This window comes from Ceratotherium simum, chromosome 39 (genome assembly GCF_057802395.1).
Source record: "Ceratotherium simum simum isolate JZ-2026a chromosome 39, ASM5780239v1, whole genome shotgun sequence".
NCBI classification, from domain to species: Eukaryota; Metazoa; Chordata; class Mammalia; order Perissodactyla; family Rhinocerotidae; genus Ceratotherium; species Ceratotherium simum.
In genome coordinates, this window is record NC_141938.1 from 285166 (window position 1) to 312493 (window position 27328).

Sequence of the window (27328 nt, forward strand, 5' to 3'; positions counted from 1 at the left end):
TTCAAGTTGTTTCCTAGACCTAGGAAGAGGAGATTGGCTTCAGGTCAAATGAGGAAGCAAGGAACAAATAGATTGAGTTAGACTCATTCTCTGTGTTAGGAAAGAAAACAAAATGTTAAGAAATGTGCTTAACTCATATTAATTTGTCAAATTATAATAAGAAATAAAATTTTGTCATAAATACAAATAAGTGAGCTTTTACTTATTTTTAGAATGTTCTCATCAAATAATTCCACCAGCAATACAGCAAGTCATCATTTATAGTTCAATAATATTTTTAGTGTTAGATAAATTCCAAATACTTTTTTGGCTATGATTAATATTATTTTATCCAAATAGCTTGTCAATGCATGTTGATGGATACTTTTTCATTTTTCACTGAAGGTTATAATTTAGACTTCTCAGTTTGAAATGAGACACTTACAATAAAGCCTCTACAGATACTTATTTCTGTTTTTACAGGGACTCAATGGGCATCTGAAAACCAGCCACATACACTCTTCAATGAATCTATGTTCAATGCTGCCTGGCTCTGTAGCTTTGTGCATACATTTCATTCTTCCAGAATTACTTTACAAACATTATTTGCAGGAATAGTCCTATTTATTTAAATTGAGTATCAGAAATCCCAGCACTGCAAGGAAGCCATCCCAGGGACTTCAAATGTTCTTAATTGCACTAATAACTCCTACTCACTTCACTGTTTTAAGTAAACTACTCTGATGAACTGTATCAGTTTTTTATTCCTGTGTGACTAATTACTACAAACTTGGTGCCTTAAATCAACACTCAGTTATCATCTCACAGTCATGTAGGTCAGAAGTCCAGGCAGAGTTGGTTGGATTCTCTCCTCAGATTCTCACAGGCCAAGGTCAATGCATCAGCTGAACTGGTTTTTATCTGGAGGCTATGTGGAAGAATCCATTTCCAAGCTCATTCACTTTGTTTGCAGAAATCTGTTCCTCGTGGCTATAGAAATGAGGACACTGTTTCCTTACTGGCTGTCAGCCCGAGGTTGCTCTCTGCTCTCAGAACCTGCTCCTTGCACATGGGCCTTCCATCTTCAAAGACAGCAATGACATGTCAAATCCTTTTCATGATTCAAATCTGCCTACCATCCCCTCTTATTACCACCTAGTAAAAGCTCTGTGCTTTAAAGACTCTGTGATTATGTTAGGCACAAACATGTATTATCCTAATATTAAGGTCAACTGACTGGTAACCTTAATTACAACTGAGAAATGCCTTTTGGCTATATGATGGAATACTTACAGTAGTAATATCCATAATATTTACAGGAGTAACATCTATAATATTTGCAGACCTGGAATTTGGGTGAGAAACCTTGGGTGACCAACTTAGAATTATGTTGTCACAACCTTTAAAATGTATTATACCTTATTTCTCTCTTGCTTAATTACAAACTTCTTGAAATTAGATATAATTCAGTGCTAATTTTTAAATTCTCTTTAAAAAGCACATTGTTGGGCTGGCCCCATGGCATAGTGGTTAAGTTCTACATGCTGTGCTTTGTTGGCCTGGGCTCATGGGTTTGGATTCCAGACACAGACATACACCACTTGTCAACTGTGCTGTGGTGGAGACCCACATACAAAAAACAGTGGAAGACTGGGGCCGGCCTGGTGGCATAGCAGTTAAGTGCCTGTGCTCCACTTCAGCAGCCCGGGGTTCATGGGTTTTGATCCCAGGCACTGACTGATGCAGCGCTTGTCAAGCCATGCTGTGGCAGCATCCCATATAAAGTAGAGGAAGATGGGCACAGATGTTAGTCCAGGGCCAATCTTCCTCAGCAAAATGATTAGCTCAGGGCTAATCTTCCTCAACAAAAATAAAAAATAAAGAAATAAAGGAAGATGGGCACAGATGTTAGCTCAGGGGGAATCTTCCTCAGCAAAAAAAACAAAAACACATAGTTTATTATATAGTTTGTATTCAATAACTATTACTTGAATTAATGAATAAGGAAGAGAAAAGAAAGTGGCTAAAAAGAATGAGGATTCCAGAAAATTATTACTAATTACAGTTATAAGTGATCATAATTAAAAACCAATGAGCAACAACTAAAAAGCTATTGTTTTCACACATATTGGTTTCCATTCAGATAATGTGTAAATAAGGCAGAAATAAGCTATATTGATACATTTCAACTATGGAATAAAAAGAACTATATGAATTAGAAAAATGTGGGTTAAGAAAACCAAAATTTTAATGACCTAATTACTGGAGGTAAAATGACTAAAAAAAGAAAACATATTTTCTTCTTTTGTTAGGCTTATGAGTGGGTGTATATAAAACAAGAATAATAAAATATGTATGTATATATCTACATTTGTGTGTGGGTATGCATACACACATATCAAAAACACTAAATCAATGTATTTTAGGCTCACAATAATAAAAATCTCATTCCTGCAAAGTATTTTTTATGTGCAAGAGACTGTTTTAAGTGCCTCACATACATAGTCAGCTCATTTAATCCTCACAGTTATTCTATTATTATTATTTTTATCCCACTGGAGAGACATAGATATTGAAGCATAGAGGAGATAATTAATTGGTCCTTGATTACACATCTAGTGACAGAGCTGAGTTGTGCGCACAGGCCTCTGACTGCAGACTGTTTGCCTCACTCTACAGCATTCAAGGAGAGAAAGGAATACTCCTGTCCGATTTTTATTTACAAATCCAATGAATTAGACAAAGTTTGAGGTGTGAATGAGCTAAATATTGCTGTAATTCCTTGATGTTGATGATTATGATTCAAAGTATATGTATCAGGAGAGCCAAAAAAAATCTGAAAAAGGAGGACATGGTATCCCAACCTAGCTCAATTGCAGATTTCCTAGGACATCCTGTAAGGTGACTTCATGGACACAATCTGTAAAATTATAGATTTGGGAGGAAACAATGATGAGTCAATATTGAGTTATATAGTTATGACCAAGATCATCTCCATAAAGGTGATCATAAAAATATAGAAAGGACATAAAAAGAGGAAGAAATAAAATCAAATGAAGGAAAGAAATTTCAACAAATGCACAGTTATCTACAAGTGAGAAAAGTAACATATTGACACTAGCAGTGAATAATAGGATAATGAAGTTAAGCAATCTATTTATAATGGGATCAAAAAGAATAAAACATTTAGCAATAAATTTAACAAAATAATGCAAAATTTGTACACCTATAAACTACAAAACGTTGAAAGAAATATCAAAAGAACAATATAAAACAAAATAAATTTAAAGATATCCTATGTCTATGAATTGTAAGATTTATTATTAACATGGAAAACCCCAAAAATAATCTATAGATGCAACACCATCTCTATAAAAATCCCAGCTGCTGCTTCTTCAGAAATTGACAAGCTGGAAATTCAAGAGACCTAGGATAGCCAAAACAATTGTGTTCAACAAGAAAAAAAAATAGAGGACTTACACTTCTTGGTTTCTTTTTCCCTTTTATTTATTTATTTTTGAATGAATTTACCCGAACCAAAGAAAAAGATTTATTTTTAAAAATGCACATCTTACTTGCAGAATTAAATACAGAAGAGATTGTGTTTATGTCTGCAATCCAAATGAAATCTCTCTGGCAAGATTCATCAGAGAGCAGAGACAAGGAGAAAAATACCAAATTGAGACTACAAGGAGATCTTAGGCACAACGAAGAACATTACTATATCTGACTGGGTATTGGTATAACGTTTAAAACTTTTGCAGATCAGAGGCTAACTTAATGTGTATACACTTTTGTGGGTTTTTTTGTCTTAGGAATTTACAGTAATTTTGCTTTTATATTATTTATTTTTGTTTATTTTTTTATTGGGGTAACTTTGGTTTATAACATTGTATAAATTTCAGGTGTACATCATTATACTTCTATTTCTGCATGGATTACATCGTGTTCTCATGTGCACCACCCAAATACTAATTACAGTCCATCACCACACACATGTGCCTAATCATCCCTTTTGCCCTCCTCCTTCCCCCCTTCCCCTCTGGTAACAACCAATCCAATCTCTGTCTCTATGTGTGTGTTTGTTGTTGTTTTTATCTTTTATTTATGAGTGAGATCATATGGTATTTGACCTTTTCCCTCTGACTTATTTCGCTTAGCATAATACCCCCAATGTCCATCCATTTTGTCACAAATGGCTGGATTTCATCGTGTCTTATGGCTGAGTAGTATTCCACTGCATATATATACCACATCTTCTTTATCCATTTGTCCCTTGATGGGCACTTAAGTTGTTTCTAAGTCTTGACTATTGAAAATAATGCTGCGATGAACACAGGGGTCCATGTATCTTTACGCATGGGTGTTTTCACGTTCTTTGGTTAAATACACAGCAGTGGAATAGCTGGATTTTCTGATTGTTCTATCCTTAATTTTTTGAGGAATCTCCATACTCTTTTCCATAGTAGTGCACCACTTTGCACTCCCACTGGCAGTGTATGAGAGTTTCCTTCTCTCCACATCCTCTCCAATACTTGTTGTTTCCTGTGTTATTAACTACAGCTACTCTGACAGGCGTGAGGTGATACCTCATTATAGATTTGATGTGTATTTCCCTGACAGTTAATCATGTTGAACAGCTTTTCATGTGCCTGTTGCCCATCTGTATATCTTCTTTGGAGAAATGTCTGTTCGGGTCTTTTGCCCATTTTTTTACAGGGTTGTTAGTTTTTTGTTGTTGTTGACATGTATGAGTTCTTTATATATTTTGGAGATTAACCTCTTATCAGATATATGATTTGCAAAGATCTCCCAATTGTTAAGTTGTCTTTTCATTTTGTTGATGGTTTCCTTTACTGTGCAGAAGCTTTTTAGTTTGATGTAGTCCCATTTGTTTATTTTTTCTATTGTTTCTCTTGTCCAGTCAGATACAGTGTTTAAAAATATGTTGCTAAGACTGATGTTGAATTGTGTACTTCCTATGTTTTATTCTAGAAGTTTCATGATTTCAGGTCTTACATTCAAGTCTTTAATCCTTGTTTAGTTAATTTTTGTGTATGGTAAGATAATGGTCTACTTTAATTTTCTTGCATGTGGCTGTCCACTTTTCCCAGCACCATCTGTTGAAGAGACTTTCCTTTCTCTATTGTATGTTCTTGGCTCCTTTGTCGAAAATTAGCTGTCCATAGATGTGTGGATTTATTTCTGAGTTCTCGATTCTGTTCCATTGATCTGTTTATCTGTTTTTGTGCCAATACCATGCTGTTTTGGTAGCTATAGCTTTGAAGTATATTTTGAAATCAGGGAGTGTGATACCTCCATCTTTGTTCTGTTTTCTCAGGATTCCTTTGGCTATTCAAGGTCTTTTGTTGTTCCATATAAATTTTAGGATTCTTTGTTCTAGCTCTGTGAAAAACTTTGTTGGAACTTTGATAGGGATTGCACTGAATCTATAGGTTGCTTTAGGAAGTATGGACATCTTAACTATGTTAATTCTTCCAATCCAAGAGCACGGAATATCTTTCCATTTCTTTGTGTCTTCTTCAATTTCTTTCAGCAGTGTTTTATAGTTATCAGTGTAGAGGGCTTTCACTTCTTTGGTTAAGTTTATTCCTAGGTATTTTATTCTTTTTGTTGCAATTGTAAATGGAAATGTATTCTTAATTTCTCTTTCTGCTGCTTCATTGATAATGTATAGATATGCAACTGATTTTTGTATGTTGATTTTGTATCCTGCAACTTTATCATGTTACTTTATTACTTCTAAAAGCTTTTTGGTGGATTCTTTAAGGTTTTCTATATATAAAATCATGTCATCTGTAAATAGTGACAATTTCACTTCTTCCTTTCCAATTTGGATCCCCTTTATTTCTTTTTCTTGCCTGATTGCTCTGGTTAGGACTTCTAATACTATGTCAAATAGGAGTGGTGAAAGTGGCCATCCTTGTCTGGTTCCCGTTATTAGAGGGATAGCTTTCAGTTTTTCACCATCAAGGATGATATTAGCTGTTGGTTTGCCTTTATTATGTTGAGGTACTTTCCTTCTCGACCCATTTTATTCAGAGTTTTTGTCATAAATAGATGCTGTATCTTGTCAAATGCTTTCTCTGCATCTATTTAGATGATCATGTAATTTTTATTCCTCATTTTATTAATGTGGTGTATCACGTTGATTGATTTGTGAATGTTGAACCATCCCTGCATCCCTAGAATAAATCCCACTTGAAAATGCTGTATGATCTTTTTAACATGTTGTTGTATGCAGTTTGCTAGTATTTGGTTGAAGATTTTTGCATCGATGTTCATTGGTGACCTTGGCCTGTAATTTTCTTTCTTTGTGTTGTCCTTGTCTGCTTTTGGTATTAGGGTAATGTTGGCTTTGTAGGATGAGTTAGGAAGCTTTCCATCCTCTTCAATTTTTGGGAAGAGTTTGAGAAGGATAGGTATTAAGGCTTCTTTGGATGTTTGGTAGAATTCACCAGGGAAGCCATGTGGTCCTGGACTTTTATTTTTGGGGAGGTTTTTGATTTCTGTTTCAATCTCCCTATTGGTGATTGTTCTATTCAAATTCTCTATTTCTTCTTGATTCAGTTTTGGAAGGTTGTATGATTCTAAGAATTTATCCATTTCTTCTAGAAGATCCATTTTGTTGGCATGTAGCTTTTCATAGTATTCTCTTATAATCTTTCCTATTTCTGAGATGTCCATTGCAATTTCTCTTCTTTTCTTTCTGATTTTACTTATTTGAGCCATCTCTATTTTTTTCTTGGTGAGTCTAGCTAAAGGTTGTCAATTTTGTTTATCTTTTCAAAGAACCAGCTCTTGGTTTTATTAATTTTTTCTATTCTTTTTTTTTAGTCTCTATTTCATTTATTTCTGCTCTGATTTTTATGATTCCCTTCTTCTACTGATTTTGGGCTTTGTTTGTTCTTCTTTTTCCAGTTCCTTTAGGTGCATTGTTCGATTGTTTATTTGTGATTTTTCTTGTTTGGTGAGATAGGCATGCATTGCTATCAATTTCCCTCTCAGAATCACTTTTTCTGTATCCCATAAATTCTGGCATGTCGTATTTTCATTTTCATTTTTCTTCAGGTATTTTTTGATTTCTTCTTTGATGTCTTCATTGACCCAATCGTCATTCAGTAGCATTTTGTGTAATCTCCACATATTTGTGACTTTTCTGAATTTCTTCCTATAGTTGATTTCTAGTTTCGTACTGTTGCGGTCAGAAAAGATGCTTGGTATTATTTCAATCTTCTTAAATTTGTGGAGACCTGTTTTGTGTCCTAATATGTGATCAATCCTGGAAAATGCTCCACGTGCATTTGAAAAGAATGTATATTCTTTGGTTTTTGTATGGAATGTTCTGTATATATCCAGTTAAGTCCATCTGTTCTAGTGTGTCATTTAAGGCCAATGTTTCCTTATTGATCTTCTTTTTGGATGATCTATCCATTGGTGTAAGTGGAGTGTTAAAGTCCCCTACTATTATTATGTTACTATTTCTCCTTTTATGTCTGTTAACAATCACTTTATATATTTAAGTGCTCCTACATTGGGTGCATCGATATTTGCACCCTCTTGTTGGATTGTGCCCTTGATCATTATGTAGTGCCCTTCTTCATCTCTTTTTACAGTTTTTGTTTTAAAGTCTATATTGTCTGATATGAGTATTGCTACCCCAGCTTTCTTTTCATTGCCGTTTGCATGGGATATCTTTTTCCATCCCTTCACTTTCAGTGAGTGTCTTTAGGTCTGAAGTGTGTCCTTTGAGTGCAGCATATATACGGTTCTTGTTCTTTTATCCATTCAGCCACACTATGACTTTTAATTGGAACATTTATTCCATTAACGTTTAAAGTAGCTATTGATAAGTATGTAATTAGTTTGGGTTTCTTTCTCTTAGTTTTTTCTGTATTCATTATAGGTTTCTAGTTTGTGATTACCCTGAGGTTCATATATAATAACCTACATATATAGCAATCTATATTAGATTGATGGTCTCTTTAGTTTGACATCTATCTGAATGCTCTACTCTTTGACTCCCCTCTTCCCACATCTTATGTTTTTGATCATATCCAACCCCCTGAAGTACACCCAGTCTCTCCAAGACAGGAGCCCCACACACTCCACAAATACCCCACACTCTCCACCTGCTCCTTGTGCACGCCTTGCCCCACAGAAGTGGACCCACTCACCAGGCTGTGAAGAATCCAGTCACCAATCTATGCAGGCCTAGAAGTTGCCTTTGGGCTTGTTGTTGGATGGCAACACTCTGTAGTGTGGGCTGCTGGCCCTGGTTAAGCTGGATTAAATCCATGATCTAGTGGGTGAGGCAGACCCTGGGATAGCTGGCCACAGGGAGAAGTCCAAGGGTGTCCACCAGCATCTGTGTCAGGACGCCCACACCAGGTCACAACAATGGCTGCTGCCAATGTACCCCTCCCTGGCGAGGTCTCACATCTCACTGAGATGCACTCAGAGCCTATCAGGTGAGTCTCTTTTCACCAAAGGACTGTACAGCTTTCTTTCTCGTGATTTTAGGTTGCTTTCTGAAATGGGTGAATTTGTGCTTGGAGCCTTTAAGAGCTGGCTTTAACTTCTCTGTGAACCAGCTTTTCTGGGGGTATTCCCCAGTTTTGTTAGTAGCAAGCAAAGTCAGATATTATGCCACTAGTCTCTGTTGTGCTGAGTCCAAAAAATGCCTATAGTGGGAATGCTCCCCAGCTCAGGTCCCCCACTCCTCCAGGGATGGCTGCCTACCTTTGGGCTGCTCCCTGGTGGCCATGAAATGTTGTGGCTTGTGAAGGTGACATTTTTTCTCTCCAGAAGGGGATTTCTGGCTCTTCCACCTCAATTAGGATTGTCATTTGTTACAGGGGTTCCTCTTATCCAGTTTTCAGTTCTTTCTCAGGGGTAATTTTTCCAAGAGTAGTTGTAAATTGGTTGTGTACATGGGAGGAGGTGAATTCAGAGTCTGCTTATGTCACCATCTTGACTTCTCCTGTCCACTTTTGGTTTCTAACCTACAATGAGGCTATAGTAATCAAGGCAGTGCAATATTAACATAGGATAAATGTGTAGATCCATGAGACGGATTTAAGAGGCCAGACATATACATCTATGGTCAACTGATTTCAAGAAGGGAATAAAAATAATTCAATGGAGAGTGCATAGTCTCTTCAACAAATGGTGCTGTGACAACTGGATATCCACAGGAAAAATAATAAAATTTGACCCCAATCTCACATCATATACAAAAATTGCCTCAAATAGATCAAAAACATAAATATAAGAACTAAAACTAAAAGTCTTAAAAGAAAACACTAATCTTTGTGACTTTGTGTTAGATAATCCTAGATATTACACCAATAGCATAAACTTATTGAGGGTATTCTGCTGCTCCTAAAATATTTCTGTTTTCATAAAAATGGATATAAGAGATTATACTGCATGGTGCATGTTACTACAGTATAAATTAAAATTTTAGGAAAATAATGCATTTATAGAGCAATAACCTTAAAAAATATTGCATTAAAATTATGTATAAAGAAATTAAGATAATTTCCATGAAGCAGATGAGGATTGCTTTTAATTTTCAAGGATGTAGATTTTTCAGATATGCAAATTGCAATAAATTAATAGGCGTTTAGTTACATCAAAGTGTGGTCACTCCATGGAATGTTAAAAAATTGGTGTGGACGGATATAGAGACTGAATTCTCTTTAAGAAAAGTTTTATGGGTTTTAAGAAATAATTTCGTGGGATAATATACTGGGAATAATTTTTGCAGAGCTGTAAAAAAAATCAAGGTTATCAATTCCAGGAACTGATAGTTCTCTAATTACTTCAAATAGATTCTAGTTATCAATATAAGGATGAATGATGAATAAAATCAATCATGATAAAGATGAGGATGGGCAGTCAAAACAAGTAGATATTTCACTGGACTTGTTAAAATATTCACTTTTTTTATAAGGTAAAACATATGTAGGAATTTCTAACGGCCATTGTATGTAGAAAATAAACCTGATTGAAAAATGTGTCAAAACTAACTCCCCACTTCTAAATGTTAGGGAATTAAGTAGAGAAGAATTAGAAATAAAACAGTCAAAGCACAGGTTTGAGGAGAGGTAAAATTGAAGACAAGCACTATGTAACTAATCTTTAAACAAAGAAGCAGCTGACCCGAAGCAGTGGATCAACTCCAACTATTTTCCTTGGATAAGCAAAGAAGCTCAGACTTATATCTGATTCCAAAGGCAGGCATCCTAAAGCCAAGTGCTCACAGCTCACAACCAGTGATATGACAAACTCATAGGAGTGAAGCAACCTGTGCTAAAGTCCAAGTACAACCCACTCTACCCATGATGTTTATACATTATACTAACTAAAGCTATTTTAAATTTGAAAAAAGAAAGAGAAAAATCTTAAAAAATAGGGATAGAATTATGCAAGGGTTTCAAGTTTCCTTGTAAAGTGTTGACCAGAGTCAGCAATCAAAGATGTTGGATAAAATTATACAATTTTCCTTTCTTCTATAGTGTCTGAAGTTCCCTGGATAACTCTGTTGTGGAGGTTGTAGATGAGAGGGTTCAGCATGGGTGTGAGGATGGTGCAGATGGCTGACACCATCTTGTCCTGGTCTGGTGTATCAATGGATGATAGTCTCATGTACGTAAACATGGCAGCACCAAGTGGAGTCCAACCACAGACAGGTGGGAAGAGCAGGTGGTGAAGCCTTTGCAGCAACTTTCCCAGAGTCCATGCGGATGGCATCTCAAAGGACTCCTGAATAGGAAATGATCATCACTGAGACTGGGAAGATCAGCATCACCACACAGCAGGAGAAAAGTAGTCTTTCAAACGCAGAGGTGTTTGTGCAAGATAGAGGAAAAGGGGCAGTGACATCACAGAAAAAAGCAATGAATTTCCTGAGAGCAACAGAAAGAGAATGACAGGGCTGCTGCAAGAACAGTGATGACACCAAGAGAACCCAAGATCCAGGAAGCAGCAGACATGTGGACACAGAGCTTCTGATTCATGAGGATGGCATATCGAAAAGGGTGGCATACAGCCACATAGCGGTCATAGGCCATGACAGCCAACAGGAAACATTTAGCACCAAGCAGGAACACTTAGAAGAATATGTGGGTTCCTTAATCTGATAGAGAGATGGATTTCCTGTCAGAAAATAGTTGAAGACCATCTTCAGTACAATGGTGGAGATGAGCATGAGGTCCATGAGGGACAGCTGGCTGAGGAGGAATTACATGGCCGTGTGGAGCTGATTGTCTGGGTAGATGAGTAGAATGATGGCAGTTCCAAAGAAGGCCATTGAGAAGATGCCCAAGACAAGAGAGAAGAGGAAGGTGTAGGTGGGCCTGTGATTGAAACTCCCAGGAGGATGAAGTTAAAGCTGAAGGTCTGGTTTCTTTGCACTATCCTGAATAACTTGCCTTGTCTAGATGTTCCAGAGAAGGTGCAGGCTTATTTATTAATTTAGTTTTCAAATGCATACGATGGCAATGCCCTCAATTGCCCACAAGTGTACTGGATGCATACATAAGACCTTCTCACCAAACTTCCATTATTTCTGCTTTAGTCACAGTAAATTACATGACTAGGTCCAGTGCTCTCCAGCAGTTTTCTCATCCAAACTTCACAGACAATAACTTAAAAGTATTTTGTTTATTGTCCAGAAAAGAAAAGTGAAGTTTATAAGAACTTGCTGACTTACCCACACATACACAGTCAATAGAGAACCTAGGAAAAGAATAATTACATATATCTGTTACTAAATTTTATTAACATCACTGATCACAGAAGATTCTTTATTGACACTTTTCTCCTTTTGTCCTAACATGTCTCCAGGTTGGTGTTCTCCTAAATAACTACAGAATTCCTGTTGTCATGATTCTTCCTGCCATCCTACTACCCTCCCCATTGTATGGCACTAGCCCAGTGAATGGTAGGAGATCAATGTTGTTATCCCTCATTGTCCCCCCATGGGGAAACCTGTACACCTTACTTCACACCTTACCTGTACATTTTGACTGTTCCATCCACGACCAAGCCTTGAAGTCTTGTTTTAATTAATCAAAACATCCATTGAAATATTTTCCTAAGGAGGAACAGGGCATTCACTTCACTTATGAGAATAATTTTGCTTCTCTCAATCTACATGAGGAGGTAAGCTGTCTTTTCTTGAGACACTGGCTTACTCTTAGTACACCAAAGTGTTATAAATAGAGTGGAATAAACCTAAAGAAAACAAAGAGAATTTATTTGCTCTTTAAAAGCTTCACTGCAATGTGCCATTTTGGGGACTGATGGGGTATGTTCCACCAAGTAATTAAAGGCATGAATGTATAAAATACCCAACCCATTACAGTTCAAGATGGGAAGAATCAGGGATAGAGAAAACACTGTAAAAAAATGAGCTTGGACGGGATTGACCCAGTGGCATAGTGGTTAAGTTCACGTGCTCTGCTCTGGTGGCCAGGGGTTCACAGATCCGGATCCCAGGTGTGGACCTAGGCACTGCTTATCAAGCCATGCTGTGGCAGGTGTCCCACATATAAAGTAGAGGAAGTTGGGTAAAAATTGTTGCCCAAGGCCAATGTTCCTGAGCAAAAACAATAACAAAAACAAAAAAACAGCCTGGAGATGAATGAGTAACCAGATCACAGGGAGCCAGAAGAGCATACTTCAATTTTGTTTTTGCTTAAACAATTATCAAAGAAGTATTTTCAGCTATAGAGTAAAGATGTGGCGTGATGTGAAATGACCTTGCATTGAGGAAAACCAAGAGATTTGCTGCAGTATGATAGGTTGAGTGGTTAAAGTCTGTGAGCATGGTGCCCAGGGAGGAGACCCCTGCAGCATCAAGGGGAGCCAGGGTAAACCCCAGGCAGTGACAGTGGAAGAAGGAGAGGACTGGTGGGAAATATCATCACCCATCAGGTCTTTGTTAAAGGCTATTGATTATGGTCTCTGCCCCCACTTTTTATCCTGCCTCTAAAATATCATACTGCAGAGACATTTCTCTAGAGTCCCAAATTTATTATACTACACTGAATAAAACCCAAACCAAAGTAAGATTCACATGTTTTTTCATGCATGATATACATCACTGCCATCAAAATTCTTCTGGACTTCCAGACTTCAGATTTGAAAGAATGTATTTTTCCCCCTATATTCTCATGGTGTGATTTTTTTATTTAGATTTTTTTTAATTGAATTTTTATCTAACACGTATCATGCTTGTTGGTGCTGATATCTACTGACTGAAGATTATTTACCATTGTGATTTTTTTATCTTAGATGTCTATCTTTCATTGTATTCAGAAAAATTCTAAACAAGTAGCGGCTTTCAAATATGGTCTTTGGAATTCAATTAAATGGTTAAGAAATCCAATTTTTTTTTTACCTTGGACACTTCAGTGACTCATGGCATAAATGAAGATATATCAAGTTTTTTTTTCTATTTAATGCCCACAAGCTAGATTATTATTATAGCTTTAGCATTTCATATTTAGTATATAGTTTTATTATATATTCAAACCAAATAATATATACTTCGAAGGACAGAGCAGATTCCTGAGACGTTCTCTGTAAGTTACCTTTCAATGATATGTGGTCAGTGCGTGTCACAACACTTTATTTATGTTGGGGAAATTAGTTTGAGTTGTTTTGCTTCTCAAATTTCTCCTAGGAAATGTCCTGGTTATGTATTGGTATTCTAAAAAAATGTCTGTTGATTATAGTTAAGGATAGATCTCTCAAAGTAGGCTAACTAAATAATAGAGATCTTTAATTGTTTTAAAGACATACAAAAATGGAATGGGTTTATTTTGTTCACAGAATTACAACATTATGCCCATATTCCAAGAGAAGTTTTCATTCCCAATTCTAACATTTGGGCATAGAACAGTGCCTTAAAGAGAGAAAATGCCAAATATTGAAACCAGAGAATAACTCCTCCTTAGGTCACAAAGTCATTTATTTGTATGACTCCTATGTGCTCAGTACTTTCAACTATTTTAATGATAAATATGTGTTGTAGGAATCCAAATTCTCTACAACAAGAATATGTAAAATATTGGTAACTCTTTAAATAAAACACCAAATATAGTCTTATTTCTAGTGTAGTCAACATAAACTACTGCCAGCTTCTATCTTTGTTCTCTTTCTCTAGACATTTATCCAGCCTTTCCCTAAACCTGGTGATATGGTTAAACCTGAAGATTTCCATCTACACGTCCCAGCACATTCCTTGTTTCCAGATCTTAGAGTAGTTTCACACACTGTGCAATTCAACTAAATAAAGCTTCATTGAATTCTGCTTCTCTTCACCTTTACAGCACTGATTTGGAGGATTTTATTAATTGGTATATTTTATGAAGTATTTGGAACACAAATAAGGAAACTGGTTTGATTTTGGGTCAAATCACTTCACCAATTATTTGTAACTGAAAATTTGCACTAGGTGGTGTTTAAGGAATTTTTCGGCTCTAAATTTTCATAACTGTTTGAAAACAGTATATTGAAGTTACTTGTTATGTGACTGTTTCTGTGAAGCCATTTTGAGGTGTATATCTCCCAACTGAAGATACTTTTGTTTATTACAAAGGCTTCAATAAATAATTTTAATAAATTAGATATAATATGGTCATTAAAAAGAACGAGTCTCTTTATTCTCTTCTCCCTTATTTTTAGCATGAATGAGACAGAGAGCCCAGGATGTGAGAGGGAATGATGTCATTCCCAGGATGTTGTGAAAAACTGTGCACAATATCGTGAATTTATAAAAATATACATCATAATTTTAATAACCAGGATGAGGAAGGTTTATACTTGTATAATCCTACATATAGGATTACAAGTATAGTGTTACAAAAACTTTTTCATACACATTACCTTATTTTGTCTCATCAAAGTCATTTAAGGTCAGTAGAGGAGGTAATAAATTCCCAAAAAAGAAGAGTTCGTCTTACTTGTTATACCCGTAGATAGTGATCAGGGCATAGATTCGCTGCATGAATTTGTACTCTGTACACTGGAAGGTGATACTCCATCTCTGAGCTACATCATAACCTTCTGTCTCTTCTAGAAAAGATTCAGCAGCTGCTATTCAGATGGACTAAAGGACCCACATTTCCAGACTGTGAGCCGTCTTGTGGCATTATGGACCTTAAATCTTTTACCAGAGAGAATTCACTTCCTTTGACTTCAATTATAGAAGAGCATGCCCTCTTTCACAACCTCTTCTAGGAAACAATACTCATATGGACCACTGGATTATAGTTAATTTTACCAATGTTTGTTATTGTTTAATTGTTGTACTGTCATCAATAATGGTTGTGTACCTTTCTTTAGAAAGTAAATAGTGTTAATAATGATGAAGCCAAAAAATTATAAATTTAAAAAAAATAATTAAAATTAAAACAGGGAGTATTTATTGTAAAGTAAACTGAATTGTTCAACCTGCTTTCTCAAATGTTAATATTTTTACTTCATTTACAGTATGTCTCAAGAAATACTTAGGCAGAAATAAAATGTAAATAAACACACAGAAACCTATATGCATGTGAGTATGTGATTAACAATTCAAATAGGTACAAAGGTTTTATGAAAGCTCCTTGCAGCTCACCTCTTTAGAACACGCCCTTTGCATTGTTCACTTAATTCACTGAATTCTCTTCTTGGCAGTTCTGTCTTCAGGCCATGCTTTTCTCCACTCTAAATGCTGTCACTTGTCTAAAGCAATGACATTTCTAAAATGCAAAGATGAGCATCAACTTCTTACTGAAATTATCAACTGCCCCTTTGTAAATTCAAGACAAATAGTAAACTTCATTGCAGGGATATTATGACCTTACCAACTCTCTGTTTATGCAAGTTTCTCTCTGAAACATCTGCTTTCTCTCTCACCTCTATGACCTGTCAAATTTTATCTCCTCTCCTATCTGTTTTATTCCTTGTACTTTCAAATTGGCTAACATATTATTGTCCTTTAAGACCCCTTCCCCACGAGCTTATCCTGATGACCAAGTCTGTGTTGCGTGTTGCTTCTATGTGTCTCTATAACCCATATGGAAACATTTAATATAACATATATCAAATTTTATTGACTGGCTTTTTTCCCTTTTCATTAGATCAGAAATTATCATTTATGTCAGATCCCTTGCCATCTAAAATAGTTTGGTTCTTTATGAAACTAACTGACCTATAAAAGATCATTAAAATTCAACCAAGTCTTCTCATCAAAAAGGTGTAAAAGAGAGGCCTTAGAGGCTGAATAATATGAAATAATGTTAAAACTCACCTAACAATTTCTAGTATCAAAGCTCTTTTCAAATATAAAGTCATTTTATATTTAGAAAAATATTCAGAAAGGGAAAAGGTTAAATAGGGTTTTATCTAAACGTTGACTTCATTTTATAACTAACTCCACCATTCACTATAGTGCCATTGAGCTCCTGGGCCTCTGAGTTCTCTGCAGTATCCTCTATCCATCCAGCCAACCAATGAGCCAAAGGACAGCTTGTGACAGGCTCTTTTGATACCCTTGTCCTGGAAGAGACAATGGTACTACTGCTCACATCCCTTTATCTTGAACTGAATTAATGGCTCCATCTAACTACAGTGGAGACCTGGGACATGCCATCCTATGTGTCTAAGTATTACTTTCATTGAAATCTGCTAGAATTATTTACAATAGCTGAGATATGAAAACAATCTAAGTATCCATTGACAGATAAATGGATTAAAAAAATGGGATATATATATATATATATATATATACAAAATGGAATATTATTTAACCATAAAAATGATGGCAATCCTGACACTTGTGACAACATGGATGGACTATAAGTGTATTATGCTAAGTTAAATAAGACAGAGAAAGACAAATACTGTGTGATCCCACTTATATGTGAAATCTAAAATCATGAACTCATAGAAACAGAGAGTAGAATAGTGGTTGCTAAGGACTGAACGATTGGGGAAATGAGAGTTTGGTCAAAAGGTACAAATTTTCAGTCATAAGATGAATAATTTCTGAGAATCTAACGTGCAGCATGAGGACTATAGTTAACAATATGTATTGTGTGTACTTGAAAGTTGATATGAGAGTAGAGCTTTAATGTTATCAGCACAAGAATGACAACAACAAAGTGGTAATTATGTGAGGTAAAGGATGTGTTAACTAACCTTATTGTGGTAAACATTTCACAATATATATGTATACTGATCATCATTTTGTATACCTTAAACTTATACAATGTTCTATTCAATTATATCTCAATAAAAAATTTGCTAGAGAAGTTGTATTAGTTAAACTTCTTGATATCTATGATTATTTTCCAAAAATAAACTAAAAGTTCTGCATTAACAAATTTTCTTAAATATTCCAAAAGTTTATACTAAAAGATAAAAGGTGTCGGGAGAAGAGGGAGAATCTCCCTCTGCCCTTTTCCTTAAGGTTCTTATGGCTGGCCAAATAATTAACAAGACAGGTTAGCAGGAGAAAATAATACCAAGTTTAATAACATGTATACATGGGAGAAAGCAGGGACACTGCGTTTCTCAACACAATAACAGAAATTCTCATCTTAAATACCATGTCCAACCAAAGACAATGAGGATGTTGGAGGTGGGGGTGTCAGTTACAGGAGATTATCACTAAAACACTAAACACACTAAAACACACTAAAACACAAGAGTAAGGTTTATTATGCAGTTTTAAGGCCTCACCTTCCACATTGATAAGTCTCTAGAAATGAGCTCATCCCCCCTCTTCCCAATACAGAGAGGGAGATACCTTTACAAATGGAGACTTCCGTTGTAAATGATTGTCTGGCAACTCCTCTCAGGGCCATCCAGAGAATGTGGCCAGAGAGACAGAACTTCCAATAAGATGGGCTTGTTGGTGCCTTTTCTATTGTAACCTCTATCCTACATTATCTTTATAGCAGTCATGATAACAACTCCTTCCTGAAACAGATCTTTTGTTTTAAATTCTTTAGGCAGTTTGGGAGGGGAAACTCAAATATTCTTCCCGAGTTCTCTGAGTCCTTATTGTCTTCAGCTCGAAATAATCCGCATACCAGAGTGGTGCTTCCTGGGGTAGCTTGCCCTGAGCACCATCAGTTCCCTCCTCTGAAACTTCCCTAGAAGTTTCACATATTAAAAGCTGAGCTGGTGACTGTGGAGAGAGAAATCGTGTTAGTATCCGAGTGATAAGAAGTCTGCAAAGAGAGAAAAGAATGTAGATTAGAATGAGGATGAACAAGCAGAAAAGAACAAATCGGAGCACATTTCCCCACACTCCATTAAACCAGTCCCCCAATCCTGGAAATAAGTCAGTCCAATAAAATGTGTGAGCTTCGTTTATCTGATGAAAAATGTCAATCTTCTCTTTTAATAGATAGATTTAAGTTAGATATTAGTTGACCTGTTTGATTCACATAAAAGCAACATTTTTCTCCAATGATTGCACATGCTCCTCCTTGCTGGGCAGTGAGTACATCCAGAGCACGTCGATTTTAGAGCACCACAGATGCTAGGCTGTTAATCTCTGACTGGAGTATGTTCAAGGTTTGCATGGTGGTGTTGAACTCTTGCTCCATTACCATAGAGAGATTTAAGATCGCCTTTTCCAACTCATAATCTCCAAAGCTGGAGAATAGGACACTCAAGGCTGAAAAGAACTTGGAGTTGTGATACACAAGTGGATTTTCCATGATTTCTCGACTGGCACGTTTATGTGGCACAATCTTATGAACAAATGAACCCAAGTTTGTAATTTGGCTGGCATTTAAGGTGGAGTGTTTGGTGACAGAAGGAGCCAGGTATCCAAGTCCGCATCGTCCTGACCAATTAGGTGGGAATCCTTTATACACTTTGTTGCCGCATAAAATGAAAAGACCAGTGTAGTTTAAAGACAAGGTTAGAATTGAGTCTGTAGTTCCCAGAATCTGGACTATTTCATGATCTGTGCCACTTGCACTGTTACTACCTAAACATCTCCATTTCCCATGAGCTCCTGTCAGTCTGCGAGAACAGAACAGATTGCGGAATAGCTGGTACAGGAGGCCTGCAGTCTGCTTTTGGCAGCTATAAAGCCTGGTCTTGTCACCTGACCAGGTGAGTCCAGATTTTTGATCCACCCATATATAGTCTGTGGCATTGGGCAGCTTAACCATGCGGATAGCTGCGATAACCCAAGTTGCACACGGGTGGCTCGTAAGCCATCCAGAGCACTTGGTGATTTGGCAAATGTTTGTGCCAGAGGGAGTAGTGATAGAGTCACTTACAATTCCCTTGAGAGTTCTGAAGATGCCACCTGTGGAATCAAACCACAGAGTTTGACTGCAATATTGTCTCGGTATGTCACCCAGGAAAGGTCCAGCGCCATGTTTACTTTCAATGCAGAGGGAAAAACTTTCACCTATTGCTTGTACTTGGGCAAGGGACAGTCCTTGACCTTCTAAGTAGTCTTTCTGGGGCCCAAGTGACTCACCAGGAGAAGAAGCAGAGTGAAGTTTCCCTTGTTGCGGATACCATACTCTGTTATTCATCCATTTTCCGTACTTAGTCCACCAGGTGTTCATATCAGCAGGAACAAAGACTAGTTCAGGTTCTTTTGCACTATCTAGCTGTTGACATAACCAACAGTCAGATTGATTAGTTAGCGTGGCTAAGGCTTGGTAAACTGGCATAAGGGGGTGTTTGGTCTGTGCCTGACTTGTTAAAAAGGAGAGGGTTAGTAAAAGCAAGACACAGATCGGAAAAGAGCCCCTAGCAGAGACTTAGAGAGGGGAAGAGGGACAGATAGAAACCAGCACTCTCCAGTCAGCTTTCTAATAAATGATTAAAAAATATATATATATATATATATATATATATATATCCACTAATAGTTTGTGTGTGTGAGTGTGTATATATATAGGGAGTTGTAAAGCAAGGGGGAGGAAATGGGTCAAAGTAGGTTTTCTTGATCCGTGATCTTGGGAAAAGCTGTCTACTTCATGATGTTGGCTGCTTCTGGGGCCTGGGTTTTGGCCCTCGAAATCCTTAGTTTAAGGTCACCTGTGGGGATTATCTCCCAGTTGTCTTGAGAGTGATGTTCTGGGTCTATTTTGGCATGGCTTGCATGGATCCAGGAAGATTTTTCCCTTATTTTGATGGCAGTGCAGGTCGTCAGTAAGACTTCATAAGGTCCTTCCCAGCGAGGTGACAGTGCGTGTTTTCTTCTAAAGACCTTGATGTACACCCGGTCTCCTGGTCGAAAGGGATGGCAAGGCTTGTCAGAAGGTGGTGGCCATGCCTCTTTTACCTGTTGACGATAGGCTTCAAGTATACTAGTTAATTTTTGTATATAACTAGTCATAGCATCAAATTGTTCACTTAAGTTCCCATAATATTCATTTAATCCAGGAATTGAAGGTTTAGAGACGCCAGTAGGCATCGGACGTCCAAAAACTATTTCAAAGGAGTCAGTCCATGCCTTCTATTTGGAGTATTTTAAATCTTCATAAGGGCCAAGGACAGAGACTCTGGCCATTTAAGTCCAGTTTCTTGACAGACTTTTCCTAGAGTTCTTTTTATATCTAGATTTTTACATTCCACTTGCCCTGATGACTGAGGGTGATATGGGGTATGAAATTTTAATGAATACCCCAGAGTTTTTGAAAGCAAGTGGTTTATATCTGCTGTAAAATGAGTTCCTTGGTCTGATTCAATCCATAAAGGAACGCCAAAGCGAGGAATAACTTCAGTTATATTTCTTTACCACTGTTGTGGCATCTGCATGTCTGGTCGCATAGCATTCAGTCCATCCACTAAACATGCAGACAATAACCAAACAGTGAGAATAACCTAAAGCTGAGGGCAAGTCTATAAAATCCATTTGGAGTGCCGCAAAAGGCAGCATGGGCCTGGGAGGACTTCCTGGATCACACCGATTTCTCCCAGAAACTTGGTAAGATTTGCAAGTTGTGCACTGGGAAGTGATTTGGTCAGAAATTTTATGGATGCCAGGGCAAAACCAATTGTCTTTCAGTTCCTTAACTATCCCCCGTTTGCACATACGTCCCATTTGGTGGGAGATAAGTGTAAGCCAAAAAGTCAAAAGAAAAGGAGCTACTGGAAGTCCATTTGGTCCAAAGTATAATCCATCTGATAATTGTTTGGCACCCTTTTGTATCCAATTGTCTTTTTCAGATCGTGGGGCATTTGCCTGATAGTTAATAACATCAGTCAGGGATAAAGGCAGGTTTAAGAATTGGGTGGAAAACAGATAAGGGGGTCCCTAGTGAGCTGCATGTTTAGCAGCTCTGTCAGCCCTGTCATTCCCTAAAGACATGACATCAGTCTCCTTAGTATGGGCTGAATAATGAACAATGGCAATTTTTGAAGGAAGGTGAATAGCTTGTAATAAGGCTGCAATTAAGTGTCCATTAGCAATAGGAGTTCCTGCAGAAGTTAAGAATCCACGGGATTTCCAAATTGTGCCAACAGCGTGGCAGACTCCAAAAGCATATTTGGAGTCTGTGTAAATAGTGGCAGTTTTTTCTTTTGCTAATGTGCAGGCCCTAGTAAGAGCTATGAGTTCAACAGCTTGGGCTGATCTTATGGTGGGCAAAGAATAAGCTTCAAGAGTTTCATGTGGGGAAACTATGGCATAACCAGTTATTATGCTTCCCCGGGAATTTCGTTTACAGGAGCCGTCACAAAACAGAAGTAAGTCTGGATTGTTTAAAGGGATGTCTGAGAGATGCTCTCGTGGCTTTGAGACCATTTCTATAGTTGCAAGGCAATCATGTGGAATGGAGTGGGGCTCTCCATCATCAGGAAGGGGCAGTAAAGTAGCTGGATTTAAAGTGTTACAACGATGTAAGATGATGGAAAGGTTAGTTAAAAGAGCCTGCTCATAGGTGGTCTGTCGCCGTGTAGAGAGGTGTTGTGTTCTATGAACTTGCAAAATAGCTGACACAGAATGTGGGACATAGAGGTGAATGGGAGAGCCTAATGTAAGAGTACTGGCCTTATCAATCAGGGTGGCAGCTGCAGCCACCGCATGTAAGCATGGGGGCATGCCTGATGCCACAGCGTCTAGTTGGATGAGAAATATGCTATAGGACGTATTTGAGAGGCAAAAGATTGCACTAGAATGCCTGTAGCAATTTCATTATTTTCATGACAGTATAGATGAAAAGGCTTGTCAAAATTAAGTAAGCCAAGAGCCGGAGGCATGGACAAAGCTATTTTTAAGGCCTCAAAGGTGTTTAATGCCTCTGAGGGTCAGGAAATCGGCTCTGGGGCGATATCTCGGAGACGAGAATACAGAGGTTTAGCAAGGGCTGCAAAATTAGGAATCCATTGGCAGCAGTAACCAGCAGCTCCTAGAAATTTACGTAGCTGTTTGTTTTGGGGAGGGGGATGGATAAAATTGACTCAAGGCATTTGGGGGTTAGCTTTTAAATGCCTTGAGATATCTCATGCCCTAAGTAGGTAACAGTCATTTGCACCCACTGAAGTTTAGACCTGGAGGCTTTATGGCCTCGTTCAGCTAGGGCTTTCAGGAGAATGAGAGAATCTGTAAGAGCCCCCTGCTTAGTTGGATTACAGAGTAAAAGGTCATCAACATATTGAACAAGAATGGAGCCTTGAGTAAAGACTACAGAATCCAAGTCAGCTTTAAGGACCTGGGAAAATATTGAGGGGGACTCACAATATCCCTGAGGTATTCGAGTCCATGTTAATTGTTTCCCTTTAAATGTAAATGCGAAAAGAAATTGTGAGTCAGGGTGTAATGGGATTGAAAAGAAAGCTGAGCAGAGGTCAACTACTGTAAACCAGGCTGTATCAGCAGGTATTGAGGTCAGGATGACAGCTGGATGCCGAGGAATTACAAAAGAGTTTATGGCTCTGGGGTCTTGTACAAATCTATAGATTTGGTTTCCGTCTGAGTCAAATTTGCCTTCCTTTTTTACTGGCAAGATAGGAGTGTTACAGGGCAAGGAAGTAAAAACTAGTACACCCTGTTGCAAAAGGGAGTCTATTATGGGTTCAATTCCTCGCTCAGCATCTCTGGAGAGCAGGTATTGGGCCACTGATGGAAACGGTTTATTTTTTTTCCAAGTAACGTGCACGGGCTCAGCACTAAGCAACAGTCCTACCTCATTTGCATGTGTATCCCAAAGACTGGTTGGGACATTCTTTAAAGACTCATCTTCCTCAGAAGGATTTAAATCAGGACAAGTTTCCATCATGGAAAGTAGGAGACTTGGGGCTTGGTCAGAAGGCAAGGAGATAAAAACAACTTTTTCATTACAATTTATAGTGGCATTGAATTTACATAACAAATCTCGGCCAAAGAGGTTTGCTGGTGAACAGTCAGAAACTAAAAAAGCATGATGAGAGTTAAGGGGGCCTAAAGATATTGGAGTGGGCTTAGATATGGGCAGTGAAATAGGCTGTCCAGAGACTCCAACAGCTTGAATAGAATCAGAGGTAACAGGTAGAGATATATCCTTCGCACAGATAGTAGAGAATGTCACACCAGTGTCAATTAAGAAATCCAGTTCCCGATCCTCTATTTTAAGTTTAACTGTAGGCTCAGGGGTGCGACTGAGGATCGGCTGACTCCATCATTTGAGGGAGAAATGCCCCTCAGGTGGAGAAAAATGAGACTTTTGGGGGTGCTGGGGCCAAGCGGGAACATTTTTTAAACTTTCCCTTCTCTTAAGAGCGGGACATGCCCTTTTCCAATGTCCTGGTTTCTTGCAATGCCTACAATTGTCCGAAGGCAAATAGAGAGACATCTGAGTGGGCTTTAGTTTACTTTCAGGCTTGAATTTTTGCTTTTCAAAAGATTCAATTTGCAAAGCAAGAAGAGTTGTCTTTAATTCTTTTTTTTTTTGCTTTCTTGCTGACAATTTTCAAAGAATTGTGTAGCAGCCTCCATTATTACACTTAATGGTTGCCCTGCCCAACCAACCACACTGTTTTGAATTTATTTCTTTATATCAGGAAGAAGATTTCCAACTAAAGCAGAAATTAGGAGATTCCTATGCTCTGGGGCTTCTGGATTCAATGCAGTGTGTCTTTGGAAAGTCTGAATAAACCGTTCAACAAAAGCTTTAGGATGTTCCCCTTCGTTCTGAGTGCATAATTCAATTTTTGACAAATTAACTTTAGGAGGAAACGCCTCTAGAATCGCTCCTATTAAACCTTGAATATCAGCCTCTAGCTGTGCCACTTCCTGGTCATCTGCAGGAGGGCCTGGGAGAGGGTCTGGCCATCTATTTCCTCTATGAGGGGGGTTTTCTCCAGGGGGCTGTCTGGCCTGTCTGATAGCTACAGTGTAGTCATGGGCTGGAAGAACGCCCCTTAGCAGCCAGTCAAGGTCTCGGTGGGAGGGGCTATGAAAGCTACTAATCTTTCTAATTTTTCTCTAAATTTAGTAGGGTCTTCTGACAATGGAGGCAGGAGAGTTTTATAATTTAAAAGATCATCTGCTGTCCAGGGGACATGAATTCTCTGCAGCGGAGGTCCAGGATACATCCGCAATAGACACTGCATAGGAATGTCTGAAGCTGACAGAGCCTGATTACAGAGGCCTGGAAAGTAGGAGGAGTTGTAAGACACAGCAAAACGAACCTTCCTGCCCTTCCTGGGTGTTTCAACTAAATTTACTTCTTGGTTTTCAGCATTTACACAAGTAATCTGTATGCCCCTCGCTTGGAGGTCAGGCCTAAGCGCCCTCTGTAAGTCTTCAACAGTGAGAGAAGTTAAAACAGGCAGTGGAATGCCCTTCGGAGATGTTGGAGTCCTGGGACTTAAGGGAACTGGCTGAGGAGGTGGCTGAGGAGCTAAATCTTGAGGGGGAGGGTTTGGACCAGGGGCCCAGAGATCCAAAAGATCTTCTGAGGAGTCAGGGACAGGGAGTTGGGGATATAAGGGAGTGTAGGAGGGAGGAGAAAGGGAATTTTCAGTAAATTTGACTTTTAATCTTTGTTCTAACACCGAATTTTGTTCTTTCATTTTATTAAGAGATTCCCTAAGGCTAGCCGTTATACTTTTCTGGGTTTTCTTTTCAATTTGATCTTCCCATAAATACCAATAAGGCAACTGCTTGGGATGAGATCTCTCTAAAATATTTTTCAAATATAGAAGTTTTTCCAATTGAAAGGATCCATCGTCTGGCCATTGATGAGTAGGATCTTCATTTGTATATTTATTCTAATAGTGACTCAATCCAATAAGCCTTTTTAAGGAAAGACCCAGAGGTAATTTTCCATGCTTAGAATAAATCTTTACCATGGACGCAAGAGGCGTCCCTGGTGAGGGCGCAGATGATGTAGCCCCCATGATCCGCAGAATTCACTCCCAAAGATATTCAGAGAAAGTAAAGACCTTCATTGCACAGGCGGTAAGGATGGTGTAATGAAAATGGTGTCTCTGGTCTCCCACAATACTGTGGGATGCCTCTAGTCACAGAGCCGCTAATCTGTGACACCGGGCAGGCAATACTGGAATGGGATTTTTCCAGCACTAACAAGCAACGAAGGTTAAGATGACAAAAGCCCTTATGGACTGGGCCCTTTATGACAAACTCCCCTGAGAGCTTGGCACAGCCGGACAATGAGACAGTTCGGAACCCCAGTCTACTCAACTGGCCACCAAGGGGCACCCCGGTAAATGCACCTTCCGTATGGTGGAGACCAAGGAGAATATTCTCACTGGTCACAAAGCCAAGTTTTCTCAGGACACAGAACAAGACAGAAGGAAAAATCTCATCCGGTTGTTTTTTTTTTTTCTTATGTGCACAATGACAGCTTTAGCCACGCCTTAGGTCTCTTGGAGCCAGAATAATACCTAGCGGGGGAGGTGCCGCGGGGTTGGGGACTGTGTGCTTTACAGAGTACCCCGTCGTTGCACGGACATTTTTTTGCAGTTGGTGGGGGACCTGTGTCATCTACCCCATTCCGTGACCCAACTTATCTTGTCACGGGAGTCTTTTGAAAGTTGCGAGCGCCCTAATGGCTCTTAACTGCTCGACCCGTGCCCACCAAATTTGCGGCCTTTTTTGGCTTCCAAGATGCCCTTGGCAATGACCTTCACTTCATGTGCATATTAACCCACAGCAAAGTTTGTAGATGCCGGTCTGGTGAGACCCGCAAACTCACCAGTCTGTGAGGCTGGCCCGGAGAGCAGGCTTATAGGGCGTATGCCTGCGTCCTACCCTATGGTATTTCCTTCTTATGACAAAAGACACAGACGAAAGAGAAAAACAGAGACTATCTCTGGGAGGAAAAGGGATCAAGATCAAAACCAAGAGTACTCTACCAAATTTAAACCAAGAGTCACTAAAAGCACAAGAAACTAGTTTCCCAAATATTTTCTCCTGCCAATCTAAATTTAGAAAGAGAAAAAATTTTCACCATTTCCTTCCGCCGGACTCCGCAGATAGAAATTCTGGGAGGCTGACGTGGTAAGAAGTTTTACCTTTTGCTGGCTTTCGTCAGGCGTTCCCGTATCTCATCATCTGCAGTAGTCCAGGGAGAAGGCAGGTCTTTCAGCCAGAGGAGGCAACTTGCCAGCCAGTGTGGCTCCTGACGACTACGCCAAAACTGTTGGGGGAAGAGGGAGAATCTCCCTCTGCCCTTTTCCTTAAGGTTCTTATGGCTGGCCAAATAATCAACACGACAGGTTAGCAGGAGAAAATAATACCAAGTTTAATAACATGTATACATGGGAGAAAGCAGGGACACTGCATTTCTCAACACAATAGCAGAAATTCTCGTCTTAAATACCATGTCCAACCAAAGACAATGAAGATGTTGGGGGTGGGGGTGTCAGTTACAGGAGATTATCACTAAAACACTGTAAACAAGAGTAAGGTTTATTATGCAGTTTTAAGGCCTCACCTTCCACATTGATAAGTCTCTAGAAATGAGCTCATCCCCCCTCTTCCCAATACAGAGAGGTATCTCCCTCTCTTGAAGTCTCAAGACTTCCCTTGTAAATGATTGTCTGGCAACTCCTCGCAGGGCCATCCAGAGAATGTGGCCAGAGAGACAGAACTTCCAATAAGATGGGCTTGTTGGTGCCTTTTCTATTGTAACCTCTATCCTACATTATCTTTATAGCAGTCATGATAACAACTCCTTCCTGAAACAGATCTTTTGTTTTAAATTCTTTAGGCAGTTTGGGAGGGGAAACTCAAATATTCTTCCCGAGCTCTCTGAGTCCTTATTGTCTTCAGCTCGAAATAATCCGCATACCAGAGTGGTGCTTCCTGGGGTAGATTGCCCTGAGCACCATCAAAGGA

At 38.6% G+C, this 27328-nt stretch overlaps 1 protein-coding gene and 1 pseudogene across 1 annotated transcript; both read right to left on the minus strand.

Annotated features, from left to right (window-relative positions):
* Positions 1 to 10497: 10497 nt before the first annotated feature.
* Positions 10498 to 12030, minus strand: LOC101398659 (olfactory receptor 2M4-like; annotated as a pseudogene).
* Positions 12031 to 18431: 6401 nt separating this feature from the next.
* LOC147912084 (endogenous retroviral envelope protein HEMO-like) lies at positions 18432 to 22087 on the minus strand. Its single transcript, XM_087425268.1, has 3 exons — positions 21521 to 22087; positions 19511 to 19730; positions 18432 to 19333 (listed from the first exon to the last, which is right to left on the minus strand). The coding sequence occupies exons 1-3, from the start codon at positions 22085 to 22087 to the stop codon at positions 18534 to 18536; spliced, it is 1587 nt and encodes a 528-aa protein (XP_087281394.1). The 3' UTR covers positions 18432 to 18533.
* Between the last annotated feature and the right edge of the window lie 5241 nt (positions 22088 to 27328).